The sequence below is a fragment of the Sturnira hondurensis genome, unplaced genomic scaffold (assembly GCF_014824575.4).
Source record: "Sturnira hondurensis isolate 20B ecotype Veracruz unplaced genomic scaffold, ASM1482457v3 Scaffold0011880, whole genome shotgun sequence".
NCBI lineage: Eukaryota > Metazoa > Chordata > Mammalia > Chiroptera > Phyllostomidae > Sturnira > Sturnira hondurensis.
This window is the reverse complement of record NW_028084511.1, coordinates 1,939,153-1,952,359: the sequence shown is the minus strand read 5'-3', so window position 1 is coordinate 1,952,359 and position 13,207 is coordinate 1,939,153. Positions and strand designations below refer to the sequence as shown.

At 50.0% G+C, this 13,207-nt stretch overlaps 1 protein-coding gene and 1 long non-coding RNA gene across 2 annotated transcripts; one reads left to right on the top strand and one right to left on the bottom strand.

Moving 5' to 3' along the window:
- Positions 1–9,568: 9,568 nt before the first annotated feature.
- On the bottom strand, positions 9,569–10,443 carry LOC118996923 (uncharacterized). The gene is made up of 2 exons (XR_005068573.1): positions 9,955–10,443; positions 9,569–9,817 (listed from the first exon to the last, which is right to left on the bottom strand). It is a non-coding gene; the product is annotated as an uncharacterized LOC118996923 (long non-coding RNA).
- Positions 10,444–10,446: 3 nt separating this feature from the next.
- Positions 10,447–13,158, top strand: FTH1 (ferritin heavy chain 1; the record flags this gene model as incomplete). Its single annotated transcript, XM_037060603.1, has 4 exons — positions 10,447–10,836; positions 12,142–12,288; positions 12,609–12,734; positions 12,837–13,158. Coding segments are annotated over 4 exons (825 nt in total), but the record flags the coding sequence as incomplete, so codon positions are not given.
- Between the last annotated feature and the right edge of the window lie 49 nt (positions 13,159–13,207).

Here is a 13,207-nt window from a genome sequence, read left to right as displayed (position 1 = left end):
CCCCGCGTTCCCTTTTTAGCACCTCCCGGGGCCAGATGCCCTGGTCACTCTGCACAGACTGCTGACCCCCCGCGTGTCCAGGAGGGCGATGAGGAAACTTCCTGTCCGGGTGCAAAAGCTTCAACTTGCTTCTCTTTGGACACAGATCTGTTGACAAGTTACACACCCAAACAGTTGTTCTGGCAACGTAGGCCCAAACCACCTCCTGCAGCTGAGGGCCGAGGGCCTTGATCTCTTCTCCCAGGACTTGTGGAGCCAGACAAGGTACTCATTAACCTGCCAGCAGCTCCCAGCCAAAGCTGTCCCCTGGCGCCCTTACCCAATGGCTCGCTCAGCTGAAGCTGCTTCCTTCTTCCACTGGGCTCTGAGCTGCCGGGTCCCTGGCTGGGCTCACAACAGTTTATTTCAATGTATTGGAAAATGCTGGGGCCTCAGTGGTAGGACAGACAAGCTTAGGGGCTTCGCACCCCAGCGCCAACCGCTCTTTCCTCCAGTGGACACAGGACTCGGAGAGGTGATCCCCGAGGCTTGGTTTTCTCAATGAAAATAGTCATAATAAGCACCTGGGTGTTGGTGAAGGTCAGAACAGTGTGAACGTACTTTATGTCCCTGAACTGTATGCTTTAAAATGGTTAAGACTGTAAGTTTTATGTTATGTATTTTATGCATGTGTTTATGCATTGTACCACAACTAAAATCATAGAAGGGAGACCTCTACATACTAAGACAATGGGATCCTCAAGATACATCGCTAATGGAAATACACAAGGTGGACAAAATGTGCACGAAGTACTGTTTATCTAAGAAAGAAAGGTAAGAATATAGATTTTTTAGTAATTAAAATATAAACAATCAGGGTTTGAACAAAAAGAAGGAATGGGGTAGAGGAAAAGCTGACACTAGATCCCTTTAAACATATCCTGTGTTATAGGTTTGACTCTGACTGGTGCATATTTTGCATAGTTAATAAAACTAAATTAAATTTTTAAAAGCAATTCCTAAACACTGAAAGCAAAACAAAGTAAGTGGTCCTGAATAATGAGTTGGCAGCATAAACACACAGAAAGAAACTGTCCCAAGTAGCTTTAAAACACACTCATCTTTCCTGGCCAGTGTGACTCGGTTGGAGCATCGTCCCGCACTGAAAGGCCGTGCGTGCGTTCTTGGCCCATGCCTCGGTCGGGGTGCGTGAGAAACAGCCCATCGACATTTCTCTCTCCCACTGATGTTTCTCTCTCTCCCTTCCCTTCTCTCTGAAATCAATAAACATGTCCTTGGGTGAAGATAAAAAAATAAAAATGAAAAAAAAAACCACATTAATTTGACTATATCTTTCTAGTGAGGTTTACTTTAAAAAAGAAAACTACAAAAGCAAAACTTTAAGCTGTTCTCAATCATGACTGTTTGGTGGTAGTATTGGGATTGTTACTCTAAGACTGTTGTGTACCCCATGGAGAAAAAAATGTAACTAAATAACTAGGTAGGTGTGCTTGAGAACTGAGCTTGGGGGCAAGGGAGAATGGCCAGTCAGCTATTAGAGCTGTAAGATTAAGCAAAAACCCTAGAATTCTGAATTGGAATTGAAAGGTTCACTAGGAACTCGTATTTCTTCCTTTAAACAGGTCCCAGCTCTGTTCCCTGCAAAGCCCCAGCATGGCTGAACCGCACAGAGGCCGTAAGTGCTTCTAGAACCCAGCTGGTGGCCTCGAAATACCACTTTCCCCAGAGCTCCTTGGAGAAACAGCTAATTGCAAAACAGAGGGAGCAAAAGTACAAAGTGAGCTTGAAACAGCCCATCATTCCAGAAAGCAAAAATTGTACCACAGACGTCAAGGGTAAGGGAGACAGGCTGCCACTGGGCCCACAGGGAGATAAGCTGAAGTCCAAAATCAGATGATAATTGCAGCTCATGGAAACATGTCGTATACATGTAAATCCATGAGTTCGTGATGATTTTAAAAAACCTCATTGGTCACCTTTGGTGGATATTAGAGAACTAACATATTAGGAATACTAGTAAATTAAGAGGAAAGAGCAGGCATTTATTCTGTCTTTTCTTTAAGAACAATACCTCAGGGTAACCAAGCAGCTGATAAGGGAAAGTTTCTCTATAGAAATGGTCCGAGTAATGGCCAAACAGGGAGTGACCGACTTGAATGTTACCATTTTATGAATCCTAATGAATGAACAGATCAACAGCTGCTGACCAGCAGAAGGACAGACAGACATTATGTGCTTCCTGATGAAAGAACATAATGCCACTGGTAATTTTGCCAGAAGATATGCTCCCCCCCCGAAAACACAATCAAGCCTCTAGGTTTACTTCCAACTTACAGGAAATTTGGGGCAGAGGAACATAGTAAACGTCACCACAAAGATGCAGTCAGCAAGGCCCCACCGTGGAGGGGTGGGGAGAAAACGGAGGGAAAATCCGTTCAAAGAGTCTAAAGAGACACTGGCCTTCACACATCTTGTCTAGATCCTGATTCAAACAAACAAATTAGGGTTGTTGTTTTTTTAAAGGCATATGTGGAACAGTAAGGAATTGTGAATATTGACTAAAACGTTGATGTTATTGAGAAATTATTATCTTCTGGGGTACGTTTCAAAAGGGGAAGCATTCCCTCCTAGAAAAATGCACTGAAATGTTAAGAGATGAAGTGATATAATGTCTGGAATCTGCTCTGAAATAATCCAGGGGCAGACAGGGAAGTGAATGGGGTTAGGAAGAAATGAGGGTGACCGGCTGATAATTGCTTCAGCTGGGCAATGTGTACGTGGAAATTCACTAAACCATTCTCTCTATTTTGGTGAGTATTGCAAATTCTCAATGATAAAAGGGATTTTTTAAAAATTAGTGATTTTTTTAACTGAGGAGATGTAAGGCTTACACACCATAAACTACAAAACATTGCTGCAAAAAACTAAAGACAGCACAAATAAATGGAAAGGTATTTGTGTTCACAGACTGGAAGACTTAAACTGTTAAAGTGTTCATACTACCCAAAATAATCTAAAGATTCGATGTAATCCCTCTTCAAATCCCAATGGCATTTTTTCCATTTTTGCAGAAATGGAAAAAAATCCAAAAATTCATATGGCATCTCAAAGGACCTCCTAATAGCCAAAACAATCTCTAGAGAGAAGAGCAAAGCAGAAGGTATCACATGTCCTGACTATGAAGTATATAACAAAGCTATAGTAATCAAAACAGTGTGATACTGGCATAAAACACACATATACAAAAATTAACTCAAAGTGGATTAAAGACATAAACATAAGACCTAAAACATGGGGAAGAAACTTCATCACATGAGCAGCAATTTCCTTGACCAAAAGCACAGTTAACAAAAGCAAAAACAGACAAATGGGACTACATCAAACTTAAAAGCTCTGCCCAGCGAAGGAAATAATCAACAGAATGAAAAGGCAAACTATGAAATGGGGGAAGATATTGGCAAACTATATCAAATAAGGGGTGACTACCCAGAATATATAAAGAACAACAACAAACCCCCCCCCAAGTAACCCAATTTAAAAGGGACTTGAACAGACATTTCTCTAAAGAAGCTAAGTAAATGATCAACAAGCCCCCCAAACCTGGCTGCTGGGCCCCTCACAGGTCCTCGAGTGGACCCCCACACAGCACGCTGAACTCCGAAGGGCACAAGGCCTGGGTGCCTCAGCTCCAAGGTCCTGCTACCAAGCAAACTGTGTTTTTTGGTTACGTCGGGCTGGGCCTCGCCTGGATTGGGGGCTGCAGGAACTCTTCTGCACCCACGTGGATATTTCAGCCTCCGGGCAATGAGAATCTCAAGGACCTTCGTCCACCAGGGCCCATGGCTGATGGTCAAGTACCATCAGCGGTGCTGATTTCCAGAATTGCAGTGGGTGCATCGGGGCCCCAGATCTGGAAAGTTAAATAATCCCACCACTAGACTCGGGGTTCGAATCACACCCGTGTCTCTTACTGGCTGTGCAACCCTGGGCGAGGCCGTCGCTGAACCTCTCTGACCTTCATTTCCTCCTCTGAGCAGGAGAGACTGCTCACAGCAAGGCTCCCTGCCCTACCTCCTCCTCAGAGTCGTGGCCGTTTCAGCCACAGTGAGGTGTCGACCTGCTCTGCGTAAAGTCTCTGGCATGCTCTGTTCACGGGATGATAACAGCTCGGAGAATGCTCTAGTCCCATCTCCAGGAGCCACGGGGCATGTTTTCTAGCAGAGAGAATCAATCTTTCTACACTTCCTCCCTTGCCCCCGTGACTTCCCACGCAGTCCCTTGGCCACAGGATCAGGCAAAGGGAACCCGTCCTTTGAGCAGAGAGCCTGTGACAGCAGCATCACTGTCCCCATGGCCCAGCCAGTCACAGTGTTCTCAGGTCCCTGCTGGGAAACCATCCTCAGACCCCCAGAAGGACTCATTCTCAGTATCTTCCACGTGGGAGAGACAGCTAGTCTTGCCTAAGATGGAAAAAGCAAACCTGTGAGGCAGGGGGTGGGAGAGGCCCATCTCTCAGTACAGGGATGGTAACAGCCGGGCCTCACATGAAATCTGACACACGGTTCTTGGCAGCCCACAGTCCGTGACCCCGGCGCTTTGCTGGGTCCTGAGCTGGGGAAGGGAGAGGCACTGCCAAGAGGAGGAGGGCACAGGCACCACCCCCCTGCAGTGTGGGCAGCAGGTGCCTAACAGGTCACTGCAGCTCGCTGTGGCTTGGCAGCGCTGGAGGGCACGGGAATGGAAATTCTCTGTTCTGCAGGGGGAGCAAGGGAAGCCTCAGGAGGATATGTGAGCTGGGTGTTGAAAGCCTGGTTGCTTTTCAGGCAGAAGAGTCAGGGGAGGGCAGTAGGGCAGAGGGACCAGCTGTGCCTAGTCCCAAGCTGTGTGTGAGGGGACCCGCTGCTGGGCCACAGGGAATGGTTGGAAAGAGAGTCCTGGATGAGTGTAGCCGGCAGAGGGGCAGGGCCTGGGGCCACACAGAAGTTATACTTCCATCCCTAAGGCCTAAAGAGTGTGAGGCGGAGCGACGAGCTTACCTGTGCATTTCACAAGGCTGGGGAGCGCGCAGGCCAGAGACAAGTTACAGCGGGGTGAGGTGCAGGTAGCAGAGCAGGCGGTGGGTAAGGAGGTTGACCGGGACCTCTCCTGGGCTAACAGTGAGGTCTTTGGGGTCCTGGCCCTCTCATGGGACACCCAGGACTCCACTCGGCTGACTGCTGGGCCCCATCGCTGGCCTAGCCAGAAAAACGGACTTGCCCAGACTGCACTCCAGGGACCTTCACTGTGAAGAGTCACTTGGCTGCTCACTGCGGCTGCTTCATTCTGCTGCCCCCAAGGTGGGCCTGCCCCAAGCTGCCCCTTGCTTCTCCCAGCACCACGTCAGGGCTGCTGGCCTCTGGGATTGCTGAGGCCCTTCTTTGTCTAGTCCCCCACCACCCCACCACCCCACCTCCCGACCCACACAGGGAAGCTGGGGTCTCTACCCTCAAACTCTGCGCAGCCCAGTGCTCAAACTCCTCCCTCAAGTTTCCTTTCACCAGCAGACGAGGGGCTGCCCTCACTGACACAGCCTCCTGAGGCTCGCCCTCTTTCTGAGGCTGCTGGCCGTTGCTCCCCACCTGCCGCCCTTGCTGAGCAGGGCCTCTCCTGATGGCGCCAGGGTGGGCATGGCTGAGCCAGGACTGTGTGATATGCCTAAGCCACATGTCTGGGTACTAGGTCACGAGATGCAACCTGAATTATGGTAACAAGGACACCCAAAGTTGAGGGGGGAACACCCATGGTAACATGGGGGAGGACTGGTTCCACATACTGTAAATAAATACAGGAATCAAAGTTCAGCAAGGCCAGGTGGCCTCTTTGAAGTGCCTAGAATGTGGGCAGATACCCAGGAGGTCATTTGGAAGGACCCAGCAGGAGAAGCAAAGGCAAGACCCTTGATCTCCAGGGGCCTACAGAGGTAGACACCAGATATCCCACCGAGCACGGAGGGCAGGAGGATCCCAGAGGACGGCTGGAGGGCTGCGAGCTGTAGAACTGGAAGGGCCCCCAGGCTGCTCTAGGGTCTGGGACCCAGCACAAAATGGAGCTCAAAGTCCCGGGGGAAGGCAGACAAGCAGACAACAGTCAGGGGGCGTGACCTGGCAGAGGTGTGGGGTGCGGGGCTGTCCCTCGGGAACACCCACAGAGGCAGGTGGCGAGGCCCCCCATTCTCTACTACTGTCTGACACCCCAGGTCAAGGCTCTTGACCTTAGCCTGCTGGGAAAGGGGGATCCTGAGCACCTACACTCTGAGCCTACAATGCCCATGGGTTTGCAAAAAATGGCTTAAGGACAAGTTCTCTGAATTGTGGTTGCATCATTCAGAGATGTACCTAAATCTCATTCAGTATTGTTTTCTTTTCCTCAATTTTGAAATCCTAAACTCCTATTTCTGGCACACAACTTCAGAGGAAATCCCAGACATTTAAAACATCAGCTACTTGGTGAAAACATTACTCAATCCATTCTCTCCCCACCCCTCTCTATGCGTTCAGTCCTACGGTTTTTCATCACTGTAACCAGCTTTACACGAACTATTCTGGGCTCTGCTTTTTCATGTAACATCATTTCACACACACGTTCCAGCAACAAATTTCTTTGATGACCATGTCATATTCCATTATGCACCCAGTCCTACATTTCCGCGTGGGTTTCTGCCTTGGACAAGCCCTGGCCTTCTGTGGGGCTCCCACCTCCCTCTCTGTAAAACACGGTGATTTGGAAACACTGAAGTCCTTTCTGGGCCTCGATGTTCTGAATGGCTCTGATTTCACCAGCGGTGGAACCCTAACGTGTAATCCACAGCCACAGTACCCAGAAGGGAGAAACCCAACATCTGCTGAAAACTCCCTCTAAGGCCAGAAGGCACTGAGGGACAGATGGGTAGGAAAATGACACCCACTCCTTCCAACAAAAACACAGTGTGGGGCCGGGCCTGGTGACCTAGGCCCCTTTGTTCCAGGTCCAGCCTGGGCAGCCAGCCACAAGAGGAAATGGGGGGGGGGGTGCTTTCCCTGGCCCTACAGTTAAGTCACAGTCCGCCTAGCCTTCTGCCCCTCCTTGACAAGGCACTTTCGGCGCCCACGCCCAGCCCCTCCAGACCTGTAGAGTGCTGAGTCACAGTGGGACAGCAGTTTCCAGCCCCCAGGCCCCACCGAGCCAGCCAGCGTCTTCCAGACACACGCACAGGCTCTTCTTTTGTCTGTGGCTCCTCCCACCAGAGCTGCTGTCCCAGGAGGCCCGCCAAGCTCCCCGCCTCCTCAAAGTCACGAGGAGCTGGGGCCAGAGGGGAAGTGGGCAGAATTCTGGTAAACAAAGGTCCAAAGACTAGGCCCCTGCTTCAGAAGACTCCAGAAGCACAGGGTTGCTGGTTCTGACACACTGGCTTCCCAGAAGGTGTGGAATGGCCTAAGCAAACACAGAGACAGACACACACACATCAGCATGAGATTTTCCTTTCACTCTTCCCAGATGACTCCCCCAGTGACCTTCTACAGCCCAAGCTGTCCCTCAGTTTTGCCGTGAGGTTCTCAGCAGCCGCTGTGTTTAACCAACTGCCTTTCTGCCACAGACCCACTTCATTTCTGTGGGTCCAACTTCAGGGGGGCTCCGTCTACCTGGACGTCCAGAAACTTGGCAACTCCAGTCCAAAACCTAGCTGGCCCTCCCCAAAGGCCTTCCCCAGAGACCGCATTCCCTCCTGTGCTCCCCATCTCAGTGAATGCCAGCTGCAGCCCAGGCAAGAAAGCTGGGGGCTCTCTTGCCCACCTCCCACCCCTCACCTCCACCGCCCACAATATCCCGTCTGTTCTGACTTCTCCGCCTCTCTCAGATCTGCTCCATGGGAGGTAGGGCTGTTGCCTCCCCACCAGTACCCAGCCCTCCAGCCTGACCTTAATCCAGCCTCCACATTCAATCATGCAAGCATCTGTTCATTCAACAAATACTGGGCACTGAGCAACAAGCACCTTGCAAAGTGCCAGGAGCCCAGGATGAAGACAGAAACAACGCCTGCCCTCCGGCAGCTTACAGTGCTTGCAGTAGCCGGGGCGGCACGGAAAGGCATGACCCACGTGTGTGAACACGTGCTACGGTTATCACCTTTACTATGTGTAGGGCCTACAAACACCGTCAACTCAACTGGCCACTTGAATTTTAACTTTGCACATGGCATCTCTTGCCTTGCAGCTTTTCATTTTTAGATGGCCGAAACTGCCAACTGTGCATTTATGGCTTTTGCCGGCCTCAGAATACTCCCTACCCCCAAATTCTAAGATCATCTTCTGTATATTCTTCCAGTAACTTTACAGGCTTTTTTTAAGGCTTGAATCTGTAATCCATCTGAAATATGTTTTGAAATCCAGTGAGTCATTCTCTCCCACATGACTGTCGATCATTTTGGCATAATTTGTGGAACCCACTCTTTCTTCCCTAATTTGAAATGCCACTTTCGCGTCAACCAAGTCCCACTTGATGTAGGTGGGGCTGTTTCCCTGCACGGCTGTGCTCTCGCCCCTTGCCAGAACCAGCTGCTCACAGCACTTTAGTTGTCTTGTCTTGTTTTTCTCATAATATCAAGGAAGCAAATCTACCCTCAAAGGCTTCTCATTTATTTTACACACTTACTCTTCCCAATGAACTCTGGAGTCATTTTGTCAAGTTTCAAAAAAACCACTTCATTTGATAGAAACCGCCCTGAATGTATAGGTGTATTTTAGGAGAATCGACATCTTTGCAGAACTGGGGTTGGCTGTCCAGAAACACGGTGCCTCCTCACTGATGCAAGCTTTCTTACCTGTCCGGCAGTAAACATTCAGGGTTCTCCTCACATCTCTTGTTAACTTTATTCCTAGGTACTCTCAGCTTTTGGTGCCAATATAAATGAAAGATTTCCTCTCATTACATTTTCTAACTGTAAATGTAGAAAATGTTTATACAGAAACATTGTTTATACAGAAAAGCCCTGCCCTTGACAGTTTAGGTGTACTCACATCCTAGCAGTTTTGGGGTTGATTCAAAGGTATCTGAGAGCAAAACCAAGCCCGCAGTATCTCCCTGGCAAGAAATTCCGTAGTGTCCCCATATTCTCTGGAATAAAATGTAACCCCTTTTTATGGCACACGACCCTCCCAGCATTCTCCAACGTGACTCTGCTGTCCCAGACCACACACTCTTCACGTACCCTGGGCAGACCAGGCATGTCCACCCCTTTGCGTCCACTGTTCGCTGCCTGGAATTCCCTCCTGCATCTCCCTTCTCCATTTCTCCTTTCCTGGACTTTTTCTTCAAACTTAGCCCAAGGGTCACTTTCTTAGGGAAGCCTTTCCTGATCAACTATCCCAGACTGGGTAAGGCAACCATCTGTCCTCCCAGTATCTTTCTGCTGACTCTAATGCAGCTCTCTCCCCAGTAGATTTTTTCTGAAAGTAATACACGTGCATCTTGAAATGAATCAAGCACCGTAAATCCATCAGCAACTTGGTTTAATATTTGAATAAAATCCTCCCCCTTCTTTTTTTTTTGTTTAGGTTTGTAAGTCCAGCTTCCAGTTTCAGATTTGTGAGCATCGTGGAAGGAACCTTGGACATGTCTCCCACCTATGTACAGAAGAACCTGGCTAAGAATAATGAACCTCAAAGCCAGTAGACTGGGGAGATCCAGCCTAGCTCCAGTTCTGTCACTCACAAATTCACAACCAGCTTGGGACACAGCTGTAAGCCACATGCACTGGACCCACATTGGACCTGCCCTTCGGGGTCCCGGGTGCCTGTCGCACCTGAAAAAAGAGGTCATTTCAAAATGGCCACCCAGCATCGGCTCTCAGATCCAAGTCGCTTCTCTTTTTTTCTAACCTCCGATCTCTGTTTTAAACATCACCAGTGGTTTCCTCAGAAACCCAGGCGGCTCACTCACCCCCTTGGCTCCCTCGGGGAAGGCTGCCTTCCCGGTCTTTGTTGCATAAACTGCAGGGCCCCGGAGCCATATTTGTTTTCTGCAAAAGTTGGCGGGCGGATCCCAGATGGCTGTAGGCCCCACGCCTCGGTCTTTTCCAGCCCATCCTGACTCATTCGGCCTCCCAGGGCCCATGTTTCCACTTTCCCAGTCTGCAATATCGGGGTGTGGTAACTGCTGCTCTGCCGCTCTGACGAACGGGTCCTAGGCCCACAAAATTAGAATACCGTTAGGGACCTCAGGGACAGTTTCCCGTAGGTTCCAGGACCCTGGACGCCACTGGGGTCTGGCATCAGAGCTGGATCAGCAACCCCTCCCCACCAAGCACTTAGCATAGAGAGCCACCACCCCACCCGCCGCGGTGATCCCGCGCACACGGGCTCAGGCCTCCCCACCCCCATCGCCCCAACGGGGCGGAGCCCGAGCTCCCCCAAGAAGGGAGGGGGGGTGTAGACGCGGCGGGCGGGAGCTGTGATTGGTCAGGGCAGGTGTGACGCCTACTTCTACTATAAAAGTCGGGTGGCTAGCCCCTGCGCCAGAGTCTTCGCGGAGAGTTGCCGTGGTTTCCTGCTTCAACAGTGCTTGAACGGAACCCGGCGCTCGACCCCCCCATCTCAGCCAGCTGCCCAGATCCATCCTTCTGCCACCTCCTCACAGCTCCCACAGACCCCCAAGGTCCCCGCCACCGCCACCGCTCCAGTACCGCGAAGCCGCCTGTCCTCAGCCGCCATCATGACCACGTCCGTCTCGCAGGTGCGCCAGAACTACCACCAGGATTCGGAGGCCGCCATCAACCGCCAGATCAACCTGGAGCTCTACGCTTCCTACGTCTACCTGTCCATGGTGAGGCCTGGGGAGGTCTCCCCGGGTGGCAGGGCGGGGAGGGGGCGGGTGCAGCCTCTCGGGGATCCGGCGAGGGTTGTGGCTAGCGGTCGGGGTCTTCTGCCCTCCTTCCCCGTGCAACCCGTGTGCACCCGTTTGGGAAAATGCTTCCCAATGCTTGAGAAGGCTGTTCCAAGTATCTCGAGACTTGTCTTGCGCAGAAATTCCGGGCACTTTGCCCTTTCCGACCGTCTCCTGGGAGGGAGGGCTTCCTCATAGGCAAGGGCCGGCTCTGTGCACCATTTTATGGTTAAGGAGAGCGTGTTTCTGGAAATCCTGGGCCTGCATCGCTTAGGAACTGTACAATTCTGCAGTTAGGAAGGTGGATTTCTGCACTTCCACTCCAGCCAAGTCTGATCACGTGCCCCTGAGGACCCCGGTTTTCTCAGCTAAGGGGTGGAAAGGTCCAGCTCCCATCCCCCTGGTTATGGTGGAGCCTGCTGGGTAATGGTGTCAAATAGCAACCTTGGGGGCTGGTGCAAAGTGTCTTTATCTCCCGTGGGCCGCTCACTGCCGAGCAGCTGTCTCCACCCCTCAGCTCTGCTTATCTCTCAGCCTCACTGTAGAAATCTCCCCTTCTGTGGACTCGAAGTTGTCTTAGTCACGCACCCTAGTGCCTGGGTAATTAATTCTCGATCCTTTTTGTGTCTGAGAATGTTGTGTCAGTTTTGGGGTAAAATCCGCCAATTACTGGGAAAGGGATTTTTCCCTATAATTGGTGGGATCAGTTTTCCAAAATCCTTCCGTTATTTTAGGATTGTGCAAATTTTCCGAGAATAGACGTGTTCCAGATGGTTTTGAAAACAGGTCTGGGTTTCTGTGACTGCCATTCATTTCAGGAACTGAACACAGCACATGGGTAAAACTGGAATCAAGTTTTTGCTTTCTACTGGTCGTCTTTATCTACATTAGCTCTGCTCGCAGTTGTGGCCTTGCCTAGTGGGTTCATTTTAGAACTCCTTCCCTCTGCTCGCAAGCTGACCAGTACACCTTTGATGGGTTTATCAGGAAAGTGGGGGAGAAGGCACGAACAGTGCAGGATAAACACTCCAGCACCCTCATCAGTGAGACTGGACATTGGCTTTAAGAACTTTGCAGTATATAGGTCCTGACGGTGTTTCGTACTGGAGGCAGTTCCTGTGGTATATTCTGAAGGTTCCTTTAGTGTAAGCTGCAATTTTAAGTATCGGGTTTTGTTTTTGTATCAGAGAATAGGAACCAGTCCAGGAACACAACCCGCCCCTAATATGTTCCTGTTCCACTTAGTCTTACTACTTTGACCGTGATGATGTGGCTTTGAAGAACTTTGCCAAGTATTTTCTTCACCAATCTCATGAGGAGAGGGAACATGCTGAGAAACTGATGAAGCTGCAGAACCAACGAGGCGGCCGGATCTTCCTCCAGGATATCAAGGTGAGCAGAAGATCCTAGGGTTGGCACGCTACGTGATTTATCAAGCAGTCCTCAGGTGTCAGGTATCACTCGGTGACTAGCAGTTTTCTTTTTTAAATGATGAGACTTTGGCTTGTGTGCTTCTTATGCCCATCATCTAAGCCAAAATAGGCAAATGGTAAAGGGCAAGGGTGTTAAATTTATCAAGGGTGGAAACTTACCAAGGAAAACTTAAATGTCCCTTTTGTTGAGAGGTTACATAGTAGGTGCCTACTGAATTGCCACGGTTTATTTACTTGGTAGAAACTGTAGGTGCATTGACCTGACTTCCTCCTCTTCAGAAACCAGAACGCGATGACTGGGAGAATGGGCTGAATGCAATGGAGTGTGCATTGCACTTGGAAAAAAGTGTGAATCAGTCCCTACTGGACTTGCACAAACTGGCCACTGAGAAAAATGATCCTCATGTAAGTATTTGCAACCAGGGAGTAAACAGAGGAACTCATTTTTCCTTAGTTGGCTGGGCAAGTTTACCAATAACTTTCTTCCCCGTTCTGTTTTTTTTCTAGCTGTGTGACTTCATCGAGACTCACTACCTGGATGAGCAGGTGAAATCCATCAAAGAGCTGGGAGACCACGTGACCAACTTGCGCAAGTTGGGGGCCCCTGGATCTGGCATGGCTGAGTATCTCTTTGACAAGCACACTCTGGGAGACAGTGCAGACAGCTAAGCCTCAGGCTGCCTTCCCACCGCCACGGGAGTGACTTCCTTGGTCACCAAAGCAGTATGTGCATGTTGGAGTCACCTTTACCTTTTCTATAACTTCTACCAATCATCCACTTATGTCTTTCATTTGTACCGTTCCTTCAAATAAAGTAATTTGGTACCCAGCTGTTGTCTTCAAATTCTTGGGGGAGGGACTGGCAGGCCAACTAAAAT